A 23,366-nucleotide genomic window follows, 5' to 3' on the forward strand; every position below is an offset into this window, starting at 1 on the left:
TATAATATATGTAATGGTTTTTCAGTATATATCAATGTAATACCCAATTATGGCATTATATAACCTATGGTTTATATACAGGAAATATCCTAAGTCAATGCCTTCATGAAGTTCCCATACCGGTTATTACAGTTATATTTATACAAAATCACTAATTATAAATCCAAAGTATTCTATTACTCCCTCCTCCGTTTCCGTAGGATTCTACAAGCAAAAGAGCATGAGTCAGGATAAGGAAAAATATGTAATTTTTAGAGTAAAATTGATATTTTATACTTATCCTGACTCATGAGGTCAGCCCTCCCATCCTCCCCACATAACACTTTGGATTTCCCCGTAAATTCAAGTGTTGGGCTCGCAAAATCAGGAGAGAGTGAAGCACGAGGTTGTAAGGTGGCGACACCTTTCCCGCCAGAGGGATTAAAGGGGAGCAACTCGTGGTGAGTACCAATTAGTGATTTTACATTGAAGGGAGCTTCAATTAAGGAGATACAAGTGTTTCCACTATGTTCGCAAGAAGAAGAAGACAAGCAAAAAGAGCATGAGTCAGGATAAGTATAAAATATCAATTTTTAACTTACCTTACCATAGGTCTTATGCATATTACCTCAAGCTCCGCTTAAAGAGATCAGACAGTCGTTGATTCGCCATTCTATAGAACGGCCACCTCGTGTATCGACGAGTGTACAGGCAACGGAAGTGGCGTGATCCCCCAGCGCATAGCGCGGTCCATCAAAATCACTTTTACTTCAAAGCGTCTTGCTTGTCAGGCGTTTTGTTCGGGCTAAGTTTTCAGACACTTACTAATAGATTTCAGATATTAAAGTTATTGGTATGTATGTTTTCTATCTTATGTCTCTTCTCTGTGGGTGAAGAACATAATTTACAAATAACTTCACTTACCTGGCTACCTCGTGTTTATGTTTTCACTTCGGCTTGGGGTGTGTCCCCGCACCCGAAGTTTTTTCCACGCGTGGCATGTTTGGGTGTTTTGATACCTCTAGGGTTCTTCCACCTTCTGTTTCATGCTTGTTTTTGTGTATCTTCTTTTTCTTGCCTAAATTGTGTGTTTTTCACGCTTTTTGGCTCAGTGTGGGGGCAGCCATCTTGGTTGTTTACACGACTGTCCCACTTTACTTAAGGCGTGCCCATTCTTGTGGGGGGGGTGCTTCCATTTTTTCGCCTGCAGGGGTTGTTTCTAGGTTTTTACGTTTCACATTTGTGTGTTACAGCTTTTGGTGTGCATGACCGGCAGTTTTGTTGCATCTGCAAGGTGCAGAAGTCTGCCAAGGACCCACACCCTGGTGCCCAGACTGTGCGACTTTTGCCTGTTCCATTGACGTGCGCTGTCACTTTTGTACTCCGCTGTCCGTCGCGAGATTTCAAGGCCTACCTCAGCTAAGAAGAAACGCTTTGTCACAACGGAAGAGGAAAATGTCTTCCCCTGTTTCTTCTGTGGACTCGGTCTTCTCCCCTCGTACGCGGTCGGACGCTCTTCTCCTGTGATAGATCAGCCGTCCACCCTGCGCCTCGTTTGCTGGACGCCTGAAGCCAAAGCTTCGTCTGGCGCCTTTGTTGACCTATCCCACCCTGGCGCTTTGTCGGCATCCGGAGGTTCAGAAGTTGCCGGACGGCTCCTTTTGCGGCAGCTGCGGAGCCAAGCTAGCACCGTTCCAGCGCCCGTTGCCTAGCTTTGTCCCTGCGCCGGCGCCTGTGGCACTTGATTCTCCAGTTGCTGACTTGTTGCTTCAACCAAGCGTCAATGCCTACGTAACGCCCATGCGGGCGCTTGGCGCCTATGCCGACGCCGGACGCCGACGCCTGTACCGCCAGCGCCAGCCAGCTAACTCCACGCTTTGGCAGACTACCGTATCCCCAGGAAGGCTACAGTGTCTAGAGAGGAGAACCTACAGCGCCAGTTAATGGAAGAGCGTTCCCGGCGTCAGGACGCCCGGCGTTCCATCGTTCTCGGCGATCTCGTTCCAGGTCTCCTCGGCAGCATCATCGGTCTAGGAGTCCTCGTCTTAGTTCGGATACTTCTCTTCGCCGTCGTCGGTCTGACTGAAGGTCTCGGCTCCCGTACATTCCAAGGATAGGGAGAGGCTTCCATGATCACCGATGCGTGGTAGGCGATACCCGTCGGTCCCGTTCAAAGGTCACCTCCTGTTCGCTTCGCCAGCTGCGTCCACGCTCCCCGACAGTTACTTTGAGTGCTGCTTCTCAGTTGTCATCGGTGGCGCCCACGAAGCCTGCTGCTTCGGGTCAACGATTTACTGCTCCTACCGTGTCCTGGGAGGACACTGAGGAGCGCTATTTTTCTCCCGATTATAATGAGGAAATGTTGCAAGAGGATGATGATGATGGGGGCACCTACCTCCCTCTCTCTGCTGTGTTCGACTGGATTGCCGACAGACTGCCGGATTGTCCTTCTCCCTCTTCAGGTTCGACCGACCCGAAGGCTATTCGGTCTTCTCCGGAGTTACTCCTCCCGCCTCACCCGATGGTGGCCGATGCTGTGGCTTCTTTGGACGCTGATTTTGCTACTTTGTCTCTCAATACCACGATAAAGGCTCCTAAGTCACGCAAAGGGGATTACAAGATTCATAGTTTGGATTTTTGCCGATGGAGGCGCTGCTCATGACGAGTCCCTCAAGCTTTTATCGGCTTCCCCACAGGCATCCTACCGAGTGCAGGACTCCAAGATGTTGGCCATTGATGCAGAACTCAAAGCGGATGTTGAAGCCGGTATCAGCGTTGGCCTCGGCAACCGCTGCTGCTTGGGATCTGACGGAAGACAACCGCGTCAAAGGTTAGAACATCTTACCACCCTGTTTCAATGGCAGGGCAAAGGTGTTGCATGATTTGCTGGCGCACCTCGGGCGGCTCTGGCCATGACAACGGTTGTTCGGGCTGGATGGGTTTCCTGGAGCCCTGTTCTTGGCAGGAAGAGTTTAAAAGGAAACTGTTAAGAGCCCCTTTTGGCGCCTCGTTTCCTCTTTAATGGCGGCATTCGGAGGTGTATAAGGAACATAGAGCTTACCAATACGGAGGTTTCTTTGTCTACGTTGAAGCTTTGAGTTCGACCTTTCGTGGCAGATCATCTGCAAGGGGTAGAGGGAAGCCCGTTACGTCCCCCGAAGAGACTCCGTCCAGCGGCGCCTCTGGCAGAGGGCGTGGCGTGGCAGATCCGAACCTGTTTTTCAGCGCCGTCAGCAGGATCGTCCCCGGGACCCCACGCCGGCGCCCGGCAGGGGTAAGGGGCGCCCTTGCCGGTCGCTGAAGTTGCGACCCTAACACGACTGGGACCTCCGCCCCAGTCGTGCGGTTCGATCCTACTCCAGTAGGCGGGAGACTGGGGATCTTCTGGCCCAATTGGACAATCCTGGAAGACCCGTTTATCACCAACATTCTCAGGACCCGGTTACAAGCTGCCAATCGCCGTGTCGCCGCCTCTGACTTCAACGCCCCAGTCACGTGTGTATGCTCCAGACCAACAGTTACTGCTAGCAGACAGCATCCACACTCTGTTACGCCAAACAAGCTATAGAGACAGTGCTAGACCCCGACAGTCCCCGGGGTTCTACTCACCAATCTTCCTGGTTCCCAAAGAAGGACTCAGGGGAACTACATGATTCGCGACATGGCAGTTTTCAACCACCTTTATCTTCGAACCGCCTCACTTCCGCGATGGTGTCCCTGGAACAGCTACGAGCCAAGCTTGCCTCAGGGTCTGGTTGGCCAGCCTCGACCTTCAGGATGCCTACCTGCATGTGCCCATTTACCACCGTCACAGAAAGTACCTGAGGTTCTTTTTCAACGGGTCCCACTACCAGTGGAAAGTGCTTCCATTTGGAATTTCCACGGCCCGTGGCTTTTACCGGATTACCTCGCCCGATCACACGGTTCCTCCATCTCAGGGGCATCGACTTGACCCTTATATAGGCGACTGTCTCATGAACCACCTCGACCCTCAGTTGCTTCGCAAACAGATGCACTTTGCCATTCATCTCTTGCAGCAACTGGGATGGATTATCAACATAGACAAATCCCACCTGGAGCCGCCCCAGGAACTGGCGTTTATAGGAGGCCTCTTCCTGACACATTGCGACCTTGTCAGGATTCCGCTAGATCGCTGGAGAAAGATTGTCAGTTTAAGCCAACCGAGGTCTATCCCAGCCGCTTCGTGCTCAGGGAGTGGCAGTCCCTCTTAGGTCTCCTCACCTCAGCCCAGGACTTGACGCTCAGAGGTCGCTTTTGATGCTTCGCCGTTACAGCGCTTCCTGTTGCCTTACATCCAGGCGGACGACCTTCAGATGAGGTTCCTTTTGCCCCTGCATCTCCACGCTTACCTCCGTTGGTGGACTGTCGAGTCAACGCCTGCGCAGGAGTCTCCTTGACAGAGTTTGTTCACGCGATCACGAACTGTTCGTAGATGCGTCTCTTCAAGGTTGGGGTGCTCACCTCAACGACCAGACCACCACCGGGGCTGTGGTCAGGCACCGAGCTAGGATGGCACATCAACAACTTGGAGCTGCAAGCAGTCATTTTAGCGGTTCGACACTGGGTGCCTCTGTTGCGGAACACCAGGCTCCTGATAGCGTCCGGACAATTCCCGCGGTGGTGTGGTTGATTCACAATCAGGAGCGACCAGGTCCAAACAGTTGTTGGAGCAGACGTTCCAGCTGGCCAGTCTCCTGGGCGACAATGGCATCAGCGCCAGAGCCCGACACATCCCAGGGTGCAAGAACGTTTTGGCAGGCGCTCTCTCAAGGCCGGGCAAACCGTCTCCAACAGAGTGGATGCTACATCCAGAAGCGTTCAAACTTCTTTGTCACAGTCACGGCCGCCTCTGATCGACCTGTTTGCGACTCGCTTCAACACACAGCTGCCGTTATGCGTGTCTCCGATTCCAGATCCAGCGGCATGGGCGGTCGACGCCATGTCCTGTCGTCGGGAGGGTCTGGACGTGTACGCCTTTCCACCACCAGTTCTGTTGCCAGCGGTAATAGCAAAGGTCAAGCGGACAGAGACGATTCGTCTGCTTTTGGTCGCGCCTTGGTGGCCAGCCAGAACCTGGTTCCCAGATCTGCGCCGTCTCGCCGAAAGAAGTCCGCAACAGTTACCAGACTGGCCTCACCTGCTCAGGCATCCCCACAGTCGACAGTGGCATCCCGATCCGACTTCGGTTTCATCTGTGCGGTTGGATCATCTGCAAAAAGGCTGAAGGCCAAGGGCTTCTCTCCACGGGTGTCGCCAAGGTTATTGCTCGTGCTCATCGAGTCTCCACAAGATCACTCTATGATGATAAGTGGGTTTCTTTTGAGAAGTTTTGTGCACAGAAGTCCAAGGACCCGTTGAAGGCTTCTCCTCAGTTTATAGCAGAGTTCCTTCTCTTTCTTCGAAGTCCCCCGTCTCAAGGGCAACACTATAGGAACTTATTTATCGGCTCTTAACGCCGTTCTGGCGGTCAAGTGCGACAAAAGATTTCAAGGTGCCAGAACTCATCGCTGTCCTCAAAGCGTTTAAGCTGGAGGACCAGAAGGCAAAGCTCCGTCCTCCGCTTGGGACCTAAAGCGCCGATTCTTCGTCATCTGAGAGGTCCCCTTATGAGCCCTTGGACACGGCTTCTTTGAGAACCTCTCCAGGAAGACAGCCTTTCTCTTGGCCCTGGCCACAGCAGCTAGGGTTAGTGAGATCCACGCATTGGATGTCACCAGGGGTGCGTTTGAGCAGTCACGGCATGGTCTTGTTCATCTCGGACTGCTTTGGGATTTCGTGGCCAAGAACCAGCTGCGGGACAACCGGATAGGATCTTCTCCATCCCTCCTTTGTCTTCCATTCTAGGACCTCACGGCGCTGAGGAACAGCTGCTTTGTCCCGTGAGGGCACTTAAGATTTATATTGCCAAGTCATCTTCCAGGAGGCAGTCTCGTAAGAGAGACTGTTCATCCCGTTGTCTTCTGTGGCCAAAGGTGAAGTTAATAAGAATGCGGCTTGGCGCTCTGGCTCCATTACTACCATCCTGACCGCCTCACGATCGCCAAGATCTGCCTCATCCTACAGCCAATAATCCGCATGAGATTAGGGCTCTGGCATCCACCATGGCTCTCCACAGAAACTGCACCGTTCCAGCCATCATGGAGGGTTGTTTTGGAAGTCCTCTACTGTCTTCGCTAGTCATTACCTGCATGGGATTTGGCCGTCGAGGGCGTGGAAGGTCTTCAATCGTTTGGTCCACTGGTGGTTGCTCAGCAACTCACCGTCCTACCGCCCATTAGGTAACTACTTCTTCTTACCTTCTGGTCTTCAGGTTAACTTACACTTTGGGTGTATTTGTTTTCCTTAGGGTTGCCTTTAGTTACTATCTGTCTCCTGTTCCAGGGCCTCCTGCGACAGTCTGGCGATTCAGTAGTTTCTTCTGGTTTTCCCTTGGCATGTGGGTTTTCATGGGGACGGTCCTCTGGAGCCCGACACCGCCGTCCTACTGTCGAATCCATATGCATAAGACCTATGGTAAGGTAAGTTAAAAATTTATTAAAATCTAAATATTTTAGATATTTAAATACTTACCTTACCATAGGGCGGTAACTCCCTCCCAACGCTGGATGCTCCTCCCCTCTCTGGGCTCTTCGGACCTGGTCAGTAAAAGTGATTTTGGATGGACCGCGCTTGCGCGGGGGGTGGGATCACGTCACTTCCGTTGCCTGTACACTCGTCGATACACGAGGTGGCCGTTCTATAGAATGGCGAATCAACGACTGTCTGATCTCTTTAAGCGGAGCTTGAGGTAATATGCATAAGACCTATGGTAAGGTAAGTATTTAAATATCTAAAATATTTAGATTTTAATAAATTTTACTCTAAAAATTACATTTTTGGAGTGGGTATTATGAATGTTGAGTGGGTATTTCAATTTCCGTTACCCACTGCTTTCAAATATGTGCGTATTTCAGTCATTTTACTCACCTAAGTATTATTTCATTGAGTAAGTTTACTAAGCAGGTATGTTCTGCCTTATGTCATACCTAATCAAAACCAACTTAAATATAATGGAAATCACTCATCCTATACTAACAGTACAACTTGATAGCAATCAATGTCATTTTCATTATGCAAGCGATTTTTATGAATATAGTCCGTACGCATTTGTTTTAAACTTTTTGCGTATCTAACATTTTAAATGCGTAATTGGTACGTAACAATTATTTTTCAATGCGTAAATGGGAATTTTCTATGCATATTTTCCCCGGGTACGCAGCTTATCTGGGCCTCTGAATGTTCATGGCATTATCATTTGAATTATGTTGTTTTCAATTGAAATAAATAGTGAGTAGGTATGGTGTTACACCGCTTTTAGCAATATTCCAGCAATATCACAGGTGGGGACACCAGAAATGGGTTTCTACATGGGTGGGCTTAAATAAATACTGAAATCTGGTTATTGATGATATTATCAGTGAAGTTTATAAGTTTAGACCATAATATCTGTGATATCCCTCATTATGTTCACATCGATATGTACAGGTATTTATTTGATAAGATGATTCAAATGGATATTCTTGGTAATGTAGTAAGCTACAGCTGGAATTACATACTTTTCAGTTGCTTCTAAGTCTGGCATCAGTTCTGCGAGTTCAAGAGGTTGCTGTGTGGTCGAATTCCTCCACACAACAAATATACACAGGGCTGCTTACCTTCATCACCCACAAGAAACCAAAGGTATGTGTAGTACCACTTTAGTAGCTGTGTAGTAACCCTGTAATAAAAGTATAGAGCACTGTAATAACCCTGTAGGTCTCTGTAGTAACACTGTAGTAAGACGTTCATCACCCACAAGAAACCAAAGGTATGTGAAGTACCACTGTTTTAGCCATGTAGTAACACTGGAATAATGTTGTAGTAACACTGTAGTAACTCTACAGTAACACAGTAGTCACAGTAATAACAGTGTTCTAATACTGATTTAATACTAATACTACAGATTTCTAGCATTACCACAAGTATGAAACCTAAGGTATGTGAAGTACTATTGTAGTAGCTATGTAATAACCCTGTAGTAACACTCTAGTAACACTGTAGAACCTTGTGAAAACATGGTAGAAACTATATAGTAACACTGTTTTGAACTGTAGTAACCCTGAAGTAACACTTTAGTAACACTATGGAATCCTGTGGTAATACTGTAGAACACCATAGTAACCTTGTAGTAACACTTTAGTAACACTATTAAATCCTGTAGTAACACTGAAATAATGATGTAGAACCCTGTTGTAACCTTGTAGTAACACTTTAGTAACACTATTAAATCCTGTAGTAACACTGAAATAATGATGTAGTAACCTTGTAGTAACACTGTAGAAAACTTGTAAATCTGTAGTCATACTATATATTAGAACCTTGTTGTAACACTAGTAAAACTATAGAACACTGTAGTAACTGTAGTAACCATGCAGTAGTACTTTAGATTCCTGTAGTAACATTGTTGAACATAGTAGTAACCCTGTAGTAACAATGTAGTTACACTAACAACCATTTGGTATCACTGCCTTAATCAAGTTAAGCCCTAACTAACAATGTAGAATGTTGAAGTAACTTGGCAGTAACACTGTTGTAACCATGGTTACCCTTTAGCAACACTGTCTGAGTGACTCATTGTCTAACCTGGCCACTGTTTGTGTCTCAGGTGAGGAAGGCAGCACACCATGCTGTTAACATTGTGCTGAAAGCAAGCCTGTGTATGACCCAGGGAGAGGCCCCACCCCACCACCCAGTGGCACCCCTTACAGCCAAGTACTGTGTGCAGCAGATTGAGGAGAGTGGAGGTAAGGCTGGTCCCGTGTAAATAATTGTACTGTCTCTATCAGATATGTAGTAGCTTCTCATTTCAGTAATTTAGAATAAAAACATACCTGGTTCTGGATTGAAGTAGGTTCATAGAAGCATATGTTTGTCGAACAAGGCGACTAAATGGATGGGCTGGTTGGACAGTGTGGAATAGTTGACTGCCTGTGCATTGTGGCAAGAGATATACATAATAACAATCACAGGCTTGTCTGGTCCAGATTTGATTATATATTTGCTGCTGTCATGTAGCTGGAATGTATTGCATTTTAAATTAAACATAGTAACCAACTATTGAGTTACGTGAAATTCTGTTCACAGAAATAGTATCTGCACCATGGCTTATAAAGTGTTTCTGATCTACATTTATTCAGTGTGCTATATATTCATCAGGAAGTGCCTGTGCTGATGAAGTCGACCATGTTCCCTTACAGGTACTGGTGACGCTGTAGACAGCTTACATGTGTTGACACTGCTGAAGGAGATAACAGGAGAGTTTGCTCAGTCTAGTGTCAAGGTCGTTTGTGAAACCATCCTCAAGGTCATGACAGTGAGCAACGTGGTAAGTGAGATTCGTCTGTGGGTATTTAGGTTAGAACTGCTCGAGACTCCGTTGCACAAAGCTATGTTTTGCTAAGATGATCGTAACTATTATACTTCAACATAGGCTTATGGTAGTCTTAGTGCTAAGATTGGTTGGAGCAACGGGGCTCAGAGCAACAGCTATTGGTTGTATGAGGACATTTATAATGGATTGACTTGGTGTCATGGTTGACGGCATGTCACTGTATGCACACTGCGTGGATGGGTGCTCAGAATATTCATCACTGGATTGTCAGGTCAAGATTGTATTATGTACAGGCAGAGGTTATAAAGCAGGAATATTGTTGTGTCCTTTTGATTGTAGTCCAATATTCTCCTGCCATCAGAATCAGTTTTTCAAGATTTGTATGCATCTGATTTGAAAATAGTTTAAAGAGTTAGGCTTGAACAACCTTACTTGTATGAGGCTTGTTTTTGGGGTTGATGCACGCCATGTTTGCCATTGGCATAGATCGGGGTGCTCAAGATGTCAATAACAAGATGTCTAGACCAGACTCAATAATTATTTACTGACTAACATCATGTAGATGAAATATTGCTGTGCCTTTTTACAGGAAATGGAGTATTGTTCATCCAACATACGATGTATATCAATTCATGACTACTGGATGACAAATATTGAGAGTCATGTAAGACATTGCGGATCATATTATGATATTTCACACTGGCTGCTATTAGGACCAGTCTTTCAAAACTTGAATGACAAGTGATTGTTTTAGTTTAGTTACCATTGTTACTGATCTATTTTTCAGATGATTCGTTCATGTGGTCTACAGGCTCTGCACGGTCTCTTCAACTCACAACCTAAATCTTCATGTCTGTCAGCAGAGCTTAATGCTCAGATCATCACGGTATGCAGAGCTCCAGATAAGATTTAGCTCATGTGGGTACTGTACCCACTGTATTTTTTGGGGGTGGGTATTATGAATGTTGAGTGGGTATTTCATTTTCCCGTTACCCACTGCTTTCCATTCTCCAGTTTCATAGAGATCCGGCATTCCATAGAGATCGTCCTTGGGGGTACATATTATGCATTTTCCGGGCTGAAAATGTCCTGTGACAGTTGTATCAATGTTTTGAATAAAAATATTGTACAATAAATAAAAATCTTTTATTTATTATACGGCCCCCACCTCGTGGAGTTACCCCGTTGCGCATGCGCACCAACTGGGTAAGCACCTAGGCCCGTGATCATCATTCCTTCTGCTGTCACTGCCGATAATGGATGTGTCGCGGCAGAGCTGAACTCTTTGAAGTTAAGAGACTGATGTCTGGGACACCACCACCTGTATGTATGGTCTTTATATTGTCCTTGAAAGGAACAGTAAAGCTTTGGCGGTCGGTTGTCTCATAATTGTGACTTTGTATTCCTTATTTTACGCTTAACTTTCCCGTGGTTTACGACGCGTGTTGCTATTCCATGGCAGGAAGTTTTATGCGCACGCGGGTTGTAATATTGGCGCTTTTAACCAACTATTTCTTCCCCGTGGTCGCATTCACATATTTTTCAATGTTTTGTACGTGTATATTAGCTGCTGGTCCGCTGTTAGCTACATGCTTGCGTGTTTGCTTTTAGGCGTTCTCGGGTTGTACTGTCTGCGGGCAGAGTATTCCCCGTGCAGACCATCATGATAAGTGTCTAGTGTGCCTTGAAAAAGGCGGCCATACCCCTGACACGTGCGAGATATGTATGGGCTTCTCCCCCCGAGCCCAGAAGAGGCGGGCTGCAGACTTTCTCTTCTATCGGGAAATGCGAGAGGCGGGAGGGGAACTGACCCAGGTCCCCCCGTCTAAAGCTAAAAAGCCAAAAGTAAAGGCAGAAAGGCTAGATCGCACAGTCAGTCGCCATCAACTGCTCCTAGCGGTTTCGACATGTCTCTAATCACGCAATTATTCCAGCAGCACATGGACTCGGTGAAGTCCCTTGTTCACGAGTCGGTTGGAGGTCTCCGCCAGGAGTTCCTCGCCCACTCGGAGCAGGGGACGGAGAGTCTGGGGGTGGGATCGCCGAGCCCGGCTCGATCCCTCGGCCTGGAGGCGTCTGTTGATCCGTTGCCTCTGGCTTCGGGTCCGGGACGCCTCGGGCTGCCCCCGGGAGGGGAGGCTTCGGCCCCAGTCCCCCTCGGAGTTGGCGCAGGGTCCGCTGAGGATTCCTGGGGTTCCGTCCCTGGGCTGCCCCGCCCCCATGAGAGCGGAGGTACCAGTTTTGCCTGGTCTTCCTCCTGCGCCTCGGGACCGGAGTTCGAGAAGCGGTGGTCGGGCACTGAAGCAGGGCGCTGCTTCGGTTCTTCCTTCCCTCTGCATCTGGCGCGCGCCCCACCGAAGTCGGGTTCGGGTCCTCTTCGCGCAGGAGACCCAGCCTCGACTCGGCTCGGGCGCCGAGTCCATGGACATTGGGGAGGTCGAGGAGCCGGAGGGTGCCTTCCGCTTCGACGGCTCTGAGGGAAGTCCGCCACGCATTGCCGAAAGTACATTCCCCAGGCCGCGGGTGCCTACCAGCCGCCGGATTCGACTGAGTTCCGCTTACCAGGCGAGGCTTTGCCCCTAGGCAACCCACGCAGACGCTGCTCCGCATTCTGCCGCCCTTGGTGCAGGACGTGGTGGATCCCTCTTGGCTGGGTCACGCCCGCTTTGACTTGCCAGAGCTTGTCAGGAGGTACCAGCTGGGGAAGATTCCCTGTTCTTCGTGCCAGTGGTCGCATTTTAATGTGTGTTCACTTCGGGTCGCCCTGGGGAGGCTCGCTTCCTCCGAGCAGCTCCGGCTGCCAGGCAAGGGCGCTTTGACGCCACCTTTGCCCTCTGGCTGGCTTCCCTGCAGCATGCTTACCGGACCTACGAGGAGGTTTACCGGAACGCTATGCAGCAGGTGCGGGTGGTGGTCCACGAGGCCTACCTCTCCTCGATTCAGAGGTCGGCCCTGGAGGCGGAGGGGCACGCTGGAGACGTTTCTCAGCATGTTGTTCTCCTCCGTCAACTTTCCGAAGTGCAGGCCCACCTCGCGTGCGACTCCTTGCGGTCGGCCGCGTCGACGGTGATGTGCGCAGTCATGGGGATGCGCAAGCTGTGGCTGTCGACGTCTCGGTACTCGGCGGCTACACAGCAGACCTTGCTGGCCCTCCCCTACCGTCTGGGAGCGACGTTGTTTCCTGGGGCCCAGCAGGTCATCCGGGAGGCTGCCGCTGCAGCTACCTCCTTCAAGGACTCCAAGGCCTTGTTGGAGCAGCCGCCGCGCTCCCGTTCCGGCTTCCTCCTCCGGCTTCCTCCTCCGGGGTGCAGCCTACACCCGAGTCTGCTGGCTGGCTTCGGCCGCTCGGCAGGGGTAGGCGGAGGAGCCGTCCCGCCAAGGGTAAGGGCAAGGAGCAGTCCTCTTCGACTGGCTCCCAGCCTTTTCGCGGGCGTGGGAGGTCTGCCCCAACCTCCCCGTTAACCCATCAGGCTGTAGACGTGTGTCACTCCCAGTCAGCTCCGCTACTCGGGACCACTCACGCACTCTTACCCAACGTCCCAGTGGGAGGCCGCCTCTCTCTATTCCTGCCGGAGTGGGAGAAGGCTACAAGCAACATTTGGGTGCTGTCCACCGTCAGTGTCGGCCATTTACCACTGTGGAAGCGAGGTCCGCCAGACTTCACTGGCATACGCCGCACTCCGGTGCCGTCATGTCAGGTACGGGCAGACATACTGCGCGATGAAGTCCAGGCTTTGCTGGACAAGTCCGCTATAGAGCGCATACCACCGGGCGAGGAACAGGCGGATTTTACTCCACGCACTTCCTCGTTCAAGAAAGACGGCGGGTTCCGGCCCCATTCTCAACCTCAAGGGGTTGAATCGCGATGCTCGAAGTTCCATCCTTCAAGATGGAGACACTGCGCGCCGGTGATCTCCTCTGTTCAGCCCCGGGCGATTGGCTCACGCCAATCGACCTCAAGGATGCGTATCTGCATGTGCCCATACATCCATCGTTCAAGCAGTACCTTCGGTTCTCTTACGACGGGATGTATTACCAATTCACGGTGCTCCCCTTCGGCATATCCACTGCCCCCAGGGTGTTCACCAAGCTCATGTTAGTGCCGGCTACCCTCGCTCGCTCGCAAGGAAGGCGTTGTTACCCTTACCTCGACGACTGGTTGCTCGGTGCACTGACACAGCCAGCGAGCCTAGATTCTACTCACAAGGTGATAGACATTCTAGTTCGACTGGGGTGGATCATCAACCTCAAGAAATCCGACCTGGTACCCACCCAGGACTTGGTTTTTCTCGGGGGGAGGTTCCAAACTCACAAGGATCTTGTTTCCTTGTCGCCCGACCGGGTCACCAGAGTACGGGAGATGGTGTCTTCGTTCCTCTCCCAGCCCCAGGCACCAGCACGGACTTGGCTCCATCTACTGGGCCATATGGCGGCGACTATCTCTGTAGTGTGGCGGGCGCTGTTGAGGATGCCTCTATACAGCAAGCTTTGGCGAAGTCTGTGGGCTCACTCGAGGACCTGGAGCTGAGTCTCACAGTCCCCGGTGGTTGTCTCCTCACCTTCAGTGGTGGACCAATGTCGGGAATCTCTCCAAGGGGTCCCCTTGGAAATCCCGACGCCAGCTCTTACAGTTCAGACCGGCGCGCCCTCACGGGCTGGGGTGTTCTGGGCAGTCTGTCGGCGTCCGGACTCTGGTCCGAAGTCAAGCCCACCTTCACATCAACGTGTTGGAACTGAGAGCTGTGCGGTTGGTTTTCGAAGCGCCCCGAGCATGTCCAGGGCCAGGTGGTTCGCCTTCAGTTGGACAACCAGACGCCATGTCGCACATCCTGAAGCAAGGCGGCACGGTGTCCCGAAAGCTCCTCCGAGACATGGGACTTTCTCCTCTGGTGCTTAACCAGTGAGATTGTCAGGTACTCCCTGTTTATCTCCCCGGGCTGGAGAACGCGGCGAGCAGACGCCTCTCTCGCCGGATCCTGGCCCCGCGACGAAAGTGGATGCTCGACCGGCAGATATTCGGAGTTATCTCCCAGTTGTACGGGTCGCTCCAGGTGGATCTGTTTGCGTCCGGGCGGGACGAATCAGACACCCGTGTTCTGCTCTCAAATACCGGACCCGAGGGCGCTGGCTGCCGACGCCTTCCTGCTGGATTGGACGGGCAAAGTGCTCTGGGCGCTCCCGCCGCTACCACTCATTCCCCGCGGTCCTCTCACAGCTGTCCACCCAGCCAGCTCGGCTGCTTGTGCTACTGGCACCGCTTTGGCCGCCACAGAGCTGGTTTCCGTAATTCTCAGGTTTCTGGCTCAGCCTCCTGTTCTATTACCTTTGGCGATCGACATTCTCACTCAGAACGGCGCGCCACACCCCAATCCACGGATTCAGTGGGTGGCTTGGCCTCTGTCAGGTCTAGCCTCAAGCACGCGGAATTCCTGCAGCAGTTGCAGACACAATTCTGGCTTCGAGGCGGATTCGGACAAACGCTCAGTACGAGGATAGGTGGTCCCGCCATGCGCTGGTGTTCAGATAGGGGATTGCAGATCCCTTTTCTGGCGGATTTAGTCCGAGTATTGGAGTTTTTGCAAGCTCGCTTGGAAGAAGGCCTGGCGGCTTCGACCATTCGCGGGCTACTCCACCGCTATTTCCACTTTTCACACCCCTGTCGATGGTGCTCTTCTGGGGCAGCACCCCTCTCATACAGCTTTTAGCTGGGCGGATCGGGTTCGACCTGCTGTCAGGCTTAACCAGCCCACCTTTGGGATTTGTCAATTGTGCTCGATTGGCTGTCCGGGTCCTACGCTCTCACACCTATCGGCTATTTCCATTCAGTTGTTAACCTGGAAGGCTGTATTTCTGGTGGCGTAACATCTGGGCGTAGGGTTGGCGAATTTACATGCTATGTCGTCCGACCCGGGCGCTGACTGTGTTCCACACTGATCGTGGTCAGTATTCGCCCCCGGATACTTACTATACCAAGGTCGATCACGCTTTCCATGTGACAGCTCCTATCGAACTTCCTACTCTTACCCAGCCTTCCACATCGGGACCTCTCCTACGAGCACTCACCCGTTGGATGTCCGTGAAGACTCTCAAGGTCTATATCAAACTAACACAGGGGATCCGTGACGGGTACCCATCTGTTCTGTTGTTACGGTGGCGGAAGGCTGGTGTGCCGGGCGAGCAAGCAGACTTTGTCTCGCTGGCTCTGCTCTCGGTCATTTGTGCTGCATGATCAGGCTAAGGGCAAGCCTCCCCTGAGGGGTTGAAGGCTCACCTTCGGTCAGGGCAGTAGCCACGCCAAAAGCTTTTGCATCGGCACTCCCCATTGAAGAGATCTGCTCTGCCGCCATTTGGAGCCGCCTAGCACGCTTATTCGCACTATCAGCTCGATACACATTCTCGTAATCGCGAAGCTTTGGCCGCTCTGTTCTCTCCAGTGGACAGTGTCCTGCCACCCTGACCGAAAGTGAGTCTTGGTTCATTGGTTTTGTTGACGCTGCTGTTCAATATTGTGTTTTATTGACATGTCCGCTGCTGGGTGTATAACCTCCTTTTCGATCCTCTACGGAGACTATGGTCGGTCGAGTTTTTTCCCCACGGTGCTCTCTAATTGACCACAAGGTGGGTGGGTTTGTTTACATTCGCACCATGTGCTTAATTCTTATGCTAACCGCGTAGGTTGTCTATGAGTACATTTCCTCCCTGTCGGTTACCCTCCCATAATGCCTCTCGCGAAAGCAAACCGACATGTGACAGGTGAGTGATTATGGCGCTCTGTTACATTATTCAGATTAATGATCGCTATTTGTGTGTGCTTTGACAGAATTCCCTCCTCCCTGGCCTCCGGTCTTTGGGAGTCTGTGTTTATGCATAATATGTACCCCAAGGACGATCTCTATGAAAAAGAATTAACCAAACCTGAAGAGGTTTTAAATTCTTTGAAGAGAGGCGTCCTTGGGGTAGGGCCTCCCGCCTCCCCGCAATTCTGTTCACTGATGTATTCAGCAGAAGGAATGATGATACGGGCCTAGGTGCTTACCCAGTTGGTGCGCATGCGCAACGGGAGGTAACTCCACGAGGTGGAGGCCATATAATAAATAAAAAGATTTTTATTTATTGTACAATATTTTTATTCAAAAACGTTGCTACAACTGTCACAGGACATTTTCAGCCCGGAAAATGCCTAATATGTACCCGAGGACTACTCTCTTCAAAGAATTGAAAACCTCTTTAGGTTTGGTTAAGTTTCAAATGACCAGGGCGGTGGGGAGCCTAGTGGTTAAAGCTTTCACTCGTCATGCCTAAGACCTGGGTTCAATTCCCCACATGGGCATAATGTGTGAAGCCCATTTCTGGTGTCCCCCCACCGTCGTTGAATACTGCTGAAATTGGCGTTAAAAGTAAACTCACTCACTCAAATGACCAATGAAGACATGTGACCTTAGATGAACATAATTCACATACTTTAACATTGTCTTAGGATTAGATTACTTTTTGGAACATATGTAGGGAATAGAAAGGGTCATCCTCCCATTTACTTGTGTCCCTCGTTTGGAAGAAGCAGAGATCCCACTGGTACTTAGAATACAAAGTGTTGGAAGTCTAAATTTACAGCTAGCCAGCCTTATGGTCTGGTAAAGATTTTAGATAACACGTTCCATACATGGTTAAATCAAAGCTGGTAATTTCAAAATGTTACCAGCCCTGATGTCTTAGAGGGTTTGGGGCTTCTTTCATACACTGAGACACTATGATGTTTTCTATGGGTTACGATGTATGAAGTGTTCTCGGTGGCACAATACCATGTACAGTTTGTAATGATGTGGTGTTTGTAGGCTCTGTATGACTACCAGCCATCTGAGAGCGACAGCCAGCCGGTGAGAGCGTGGCTTGCCGTCATGGAGAAAGCTCATGTCAACCTACTCAGGTGAGCTGACAACTCATTATAAGGCCAAATAAAAAAAATGTTGTTCCAATTACACCTCATTGAAATTTAGGGTAGGTAGGTAGGATTTTTTTTTTTACCTTTTTTCAGCAGTAAAGTACAAAATAATAACACATTTATCAATGTGTAATTGTTTTTTCAATCAAGCTTGCTGCCATCATGTCAACTTTCTCTATCAGAGTGACCGATGTCTGCCGGTGATGGGAAAAAGCAATGGTATCTGAAAGCTTCTTTTATTCATACCGCCTAAGAAGGTAGGGTCAGCACCAGAATGCAAGGGTCGGTCTGGTAATTGGAACCACAACATTTTTGTTTTTAGGCCTAAGTTTCTCAGCCAATTAATTATCAATAAATACATTGCAAGTGATTCAGTAGCAAATGATTAGTTAACCTGGCAAAACCAATACATCTAGGCCACACCTACTCTTGTTTCACTATTGCGCTGAACATTGAGCTGTGTGTTGTTTATTTAGACTGGATCCCAAGCTGTGTGTGAGTCACCTGCCCAAACTTGTGTCAGCGTGTATGATCTGCCTCCTCTCCGACAGACACGATGTGGTCAAATGTGCATCTGCCACACTCAAGGTAATACCAACAAATAATCCATAATGTTAATTAAATGATTTTTCCTTGTCATTCTAAAGACAGGAAATTATAAAAAATTACTGAAGGTTTATCTGTCTTTATATTTGCGACTTACCAACTTGATTATCTTTCATAAATATGTTAGTATTCCATGACTTTCACAGCAAATATTCATCCTTTAACATTAAAAAGGAAACAGTTCTTAGTTTGCTGTTTATTCCTTGGTCTCCAGCTGTTACTACAAAACTGTCTGGCTCAATCTGGTGACATCCTGACTCAACTGGTTCAGACTGGATCCAGCTCTCCTGTCCACAAGATCGTGAAGGCCCTGGAGGCCGGCCTCAGTTACCAGTATCACTCCGCGTGGGGGCCAGTACTTCAGGTGTGGGCGGCAACCTTTGAGGTGGGTGAACTGATTATCTGGTTTCATTTTTTGAAGAGGCATAGTTTATATGTCTTATTTTTATCCAGTGCTGCACGTTTAGCGCAAAGCGGGGTTGTAGTATCAGACTCAGTCCGTCCGCCCGTCTGTACCTACGATTTGGAATATCTTAAGGACCGTTGACTAGATTCTTTGCATATTTGGTACCTAGGTTCATCACAGTATGTGAAAGGTCCCAGTCAGGTTTGGTGACCTTGACCTTCATTTCAAGGTCACAAGGGGACTTTAACGTTTTGCCCCTGTCAGCGAGATATCTCAAGAACCGTTCACAAGACTTTTACATGCCGAGGGGATATAGTTGCCGTCTCGTCCGTCTCTCGTCCGTCCGTAATCATTTTGTTTGCGGAGCATAACTCAAAAACCGTTCAAAATGTTTCGACAAAAATTGGTATATATGTATCAAACAGAACCTAAAGTGGTGCCTTTTGCTATTTGCATTATTTTTGTCATATTTATCTTTCTTGGTTTCCATAGAAACGTTTTGGACTTAGTCTCAAAAGGGAGGGGTGAGTTTCGTTTCCAGAGCACAACTTGAAAACTTCTTCATATCTTTCAAAAAAACTTGGCAGATATGTGAGGCAGATCCCAAAGTGGTGCCTTTTGCTATTTACAGATTTTTGGCATTTATATTTTTCATGATTACCATGTAAACGATTTGGACTTATTCTAAAAAAACTCAAGCTGTGGCCGTATGCACATGTCGGGCGTAGCTAACGTCAGGCGTAACACACTACATCGGGCTTAGCAGGGCCCTGCTCTTACACGTCATGCACAACGTCGGTTAAGCCTAGACGTTACTATGTCCGGTGTAATGGATTTATGTCGAGGCGCAGTGTGCTATTTTTAGATTTTCAAACGTGTTTCAACCACCGGGAAAAGGCGCGAAACAAATGATCCTGTAGCGTTAAACTTTAAGGCTGCAAGTACCTGCATTTCTGGGGTAAGGGTGGAACTGCTGTAGGAGCAATTATCATTATCACCTCCGATTGTATCCACTATCATGAAAATGTCAATTTTCCTGAATCTAAATCTTCTGTACAGATCAGGGTCGTCTGTATATTTCTAAAGGGTTTGACCTTTCTCTAAATATACGGTTTCTGTAGAACTGTTGTCTGCGATATCGGTATGCGACTGACGCCATTACAGGGCTACGTCTGGCTTATGCCTGCAGGGTAGGTGGCATAAATATAGAGCGCATACCGGCTTAATGTTACACCCGGGCGCACATTTTACTTACGCCCGGACTAGAATTTACGCCCGACATATGGACAGCCACTGGACTTTACTTAACTGTCAGAGGATTTGTTCTTTCAAATATGTCGGGGCCAGGGGGATATGTCATCTTCTGATGACTCATGTCTTCATGTTCGACACCAAGCTTCATCAAGGAGAGGCACAGAGTCCAGTCGATTTTGGTGACCTTCACATAATTTTCATGGTCACAGCAACACTTTGAAAATTTCATCATGTTAACCTGCATGTTAAGATTGTCAGCAAGATATCTCAAGAACCATTCTCTGGATTTTCTTCATATTTGATACCAAGTGTCATCTAGGGAAGGTGCAAGACCCAGTCGATTTTGGTGACCTTCACCTAATTTTCATGGTCACAGCGACACTTTGAAAATTTCAGCATGTTAACCTGCATGTTAAGATTGTCAGCAAGATATCTCAAGAACGGTTCATTGGAGTTTCTTCATAGACTTTCAAGACTTCTCTTGAATGTTTTTTGATAAGCAATTTCTTTAGGCCAGATCAATTTCATTTCTTATTTTACAGATTTTTATTCTCGGAAAACTTAAAGGCAGGAGGGGAAAAAAATAAAAATAAAAATCACCAGTCAAAGTAATATTCCTTTTAAATTCTAAAAAGTAATTAACTTTTGACAATTCATAAGCATATATGGGGCAAAAAACAATCTAAAAACATTTTCTTGCACATTTACATTTGTGGCCAATAAAAATATTAAAATTTATTTTTTGAGCAGGGAAAATTAATTTTTATTTTTTACTTATTCTTGAAAAAATACGACCGGCGGATCCGTAAAACAAAAAATAAAATTGATCTGGCCTTTTTACTATTTTTGCATATTTCATACACCATGACATTCATGTCAAGGTCAAAGTGAGTCTTGAAAATATTTGTATGTTTGAACAACTACAGAGTAAGATATCAAGAGAGGTTGACTGGTCATGTTTTTGTTGACATTTAACTTCATCTTAAACTACAACCTTCACTTTCATTAATTTTAAAGTTTGATTTGATAATTTGCGGCAGGGGATTATGTCACCTTAGTGTAGAGCATCTTACACCTCAGAGTTTCTAGCTGGTCCTGTTTTAACATGATGAAACTGTTTTCTATGTTTACATTTTCCATCAGTTTTATTTTGTTTTAATTTGTAGTGAAATTGAATCATTGATATCTGGTTCAGAATCATTGTATCTATGTTTATAGAAGTAATGTCTTACTGATGGATTCACGATTAATCAGTGAGATTTCTAAGGGAACTTAGAAATATTGTTGTAGTATTTTATCATGTTTATTGGATTATTTCATTTGGTTTTCATTGCTTGAAAGAAGCACTACGTCAGGGGGAAAATGTCTGTACAGGTGATTGCTATTGTCAACTATTTGCACCATATATAAAAATGGTAATTTTTCTTAAAACTTGTGTCCAAGAATGAGATGTGCGCATATTGCTAGGGATAACTTTTTGTCATTTCTTTGGATTAATTGATGCTTTTTCTTAAGCTGTCGTCTTTCATTGTCCTTTCAGGCATTTGGGAAACCATGTCACTCTCTCTTGAAGAAAGTAAGTACTCTTTCATGTTGCTAAAAGATGTAGATGGCAGTAAATAATCTCCCTTACTTGTTGATCAGGACCCGGTAAAAGATTGATGATGCAATTGGTATTCAATCACTCACCTACTGCTATTAATCCTGCTGTTTTTTAGTGGTTATGACATTTTTCTTGTAGTGTCTCCTGTCCATGGCAGATCTGAGGGAAACACCACATTTCGCCTTCAGAGTTGACCTTGACATGGCTTTGGGGTCAGCAGTTAAGGCCATGGGACCTCGTCTCTTTCTTGAAGCTGTACCTCTTCAGATTTCTGGTGATGGGTAAGATATCGCTACACTTACGGCTTGACTGCACACTGAATCTTGATTATTATCCCCCGCAACAACGAAGTTGCGGGGGATATAGAAACGAGTTCCATCCGTGCGTCCGTGTGTCTGTCCATGCGTCCGTCACACTTTGTCCGAAGCATATCCCCTAAACTATTGGTGATATCTTAACCAAACTTGGTACACATATCAACCATTATCCTTAGATGTGCCTTTTGGGGTTAGACCCAGATAGGAATTTTATTTTTTGTGGTTTCCATGGAAACATGACTTAGGCTGTAACTATGAGGATGTCATCTTGTCTGGAGCAGATCTTCCAAACTATACATGATAGCTTCATCAAACTTGGTACACATACCAAGCATGATCCCTAGATGTGCCTTTTGGGGGTTAGACCCAAATATGAATTTTATTTGTGGCTGTTGCCATGGAAACGTGACTTATTGTCATCTTGTCCGGATCAGATCTCCTAAACTATACATGCTAGCTTCATCAGACTTGGTACACATATCAAGCATGATCCCTAGATGTGCCTTTTGGGGGTTAGACCCAGATATGAATTGTATTTTTTGTGGTTTCCATGGAAACATGACTTAGGCTGTGACTATGAGGATGTCATCTTGTTGCATTTTCCATGGCAACAAGTTAGGCTTCAACTGAATTTGGTGGTAGTGCTCCTTTCTGGAGCAGATCTTAAAACTTTTCAATACTCTCCTTCCACTTTGCTGTATTCACTCCAAAACATTTGACATAATCATAATTAGTAGACATATTCATAAAGAGTATTTTGCCGTTGCGGGGGATATTGATGACTTTGTCTTCTTGTTAAATGTTAAAATAAATCTTACTGGATCAAATGAGGCTTTGTCCTCAGATATCCACAGTACCAAATGCAAAATTTGGTTGCATTGGTTATCATCATACTATACCACCCATCAAAAGTTTAGACTCACTTAAAGAAGTCACTATGTGTTATGTATATATATATGGTTACATCGAAGATGAATTTCTCTACAAAGTTGGGGAACCAACTGAAAACCTTATGCATATGGGTTGCACGAGGATCATGCATCAAATTACTGAAAAGCATGTGAAAATATCGTGCATGTGAACAGCTGCGTTTTGGCGTTGAGTTTTTGTTAATAATTTGCCAAGTTTCACCATTTATTGAACTCATGACAATAATCTTTTCAACGTTACGAATTTGTTTTACAAGACATCAGTTTACGTGTAAACAGTACCTTTAAATAGTATGGAATATTTTGCAAAATCTACTTTAGAACAGTTGACTGAAGTAAGTGGCTACATTTACACTAGTGAGTCAAAACTTTTGATGGGAAGTATATATGAACATAGCCTAGTGGTTAAAGCCTTTGCTCGTTATGTCGAAGACTTTGGCTCGATTCCCAACATGGGTACAATGTGTGTTCCCCTCTGTGATATTTCTGGAATATTGCTAAAATTGGTATAAAATGGTGACTAATCAAATTGATTTTATTGTAAACACAGAAACATTCATTGCTCTGTATTACCTTGATTCAGTGTTGGCGTGTTTGTCAGTGGATGTTTTTCAGTGGATGTTTGTTTGTCCCAGAGATGACCCAGACTTCCCTCGGAGTTGGCTGATTCCAGTGTTCCGTGACAATGTCAGCAACACAGAGCTGGGCTTCTTCACATCGTACTTCCTGCCTCTAGCAGCACGGTTCAGACAGAGAGGTGAGGGGGAGATAGGGAAGGGAGAATAATGGGGAATGTTCCCAAGTCAGTACACTGTGTCCAGCCCAGAGTGTCCTTGCATTGATATTGCTTTACTAATAGGGGTGTCACGATACACCAATCTCACGATACGATACGTATCACGA

At 47.3% G+C, this 23,366-nt stretch overlaps 1 protein-coding gene and 1 long non-coding RNA gene across 2 annotated transcripts in view; one reads left to right on the forward strand and one right to left on the reverse strand.

Annotated features, from left to right (window-relative positions):
* LOC124282863 (RRP12-like protein) overlaps positions 1 to 23,366 on the forward strand; it is a 54,816-nt gene that overhangs the window by 9,750 nt on the left and 21,700 nt on the right. The window contains 10 exon segments of the mRNA XM_046718900.1: positions 7,603 to 7,719; positions 8,684 to 8,822; positions 9,276 to 9,403; positions 10,197 to 10,295; positions 17,242 to 17,333; positions 17,825 to 17,936; positions 18,169 to 18,339; positions 21,155 to 21,190; positions 21,356 to 21,498; positions 23,099 to 23,220. Of these exon segments, the coding sequence (XP_046574856.1) occupies positions 7,603 to 7,719; positions 8,684 to 8,822; positions 9,276 to 9,403; positions 10,197 to 10,295; positions 17,242 to 17,333; positions 17,825 to 17,936; positions 18,169 to 18,339; positions 21,155 to 21,190; positions 21,356 to 21,498; positions 23,099 to 23,220 (1,159 nt within the window).
* Positions 18,955 to 19,691, reverse strand: LOC124282865. The gene is made up of 2 exons (XR_006900268.1): positions 19,655 to 19,691; positions 18,955 to 19,059 (listed from the first exon to the last, which is right to left on the reverse strand). It is a non-coding gene; the product is annotated as an uncharacterized LOC124282865 (long non-coding RNA).

Source organism: Haliotis rubra, unplaced genomic scaffold (genome assembly GCF_003918875.1).
Source record: "Haliotis rubra isolate DU_JTF1 unplaced genomic scaffold, ASM391887v1 Scf305, whole genome shotgun sequence".
Taxonomy (NCBI): domain Eukaryota; kingdom Metazoa; phylum Mollusca; class Gastropoda; order Lepetellida; family Haliotidae; genus Haliotis; species Haliotis rubra.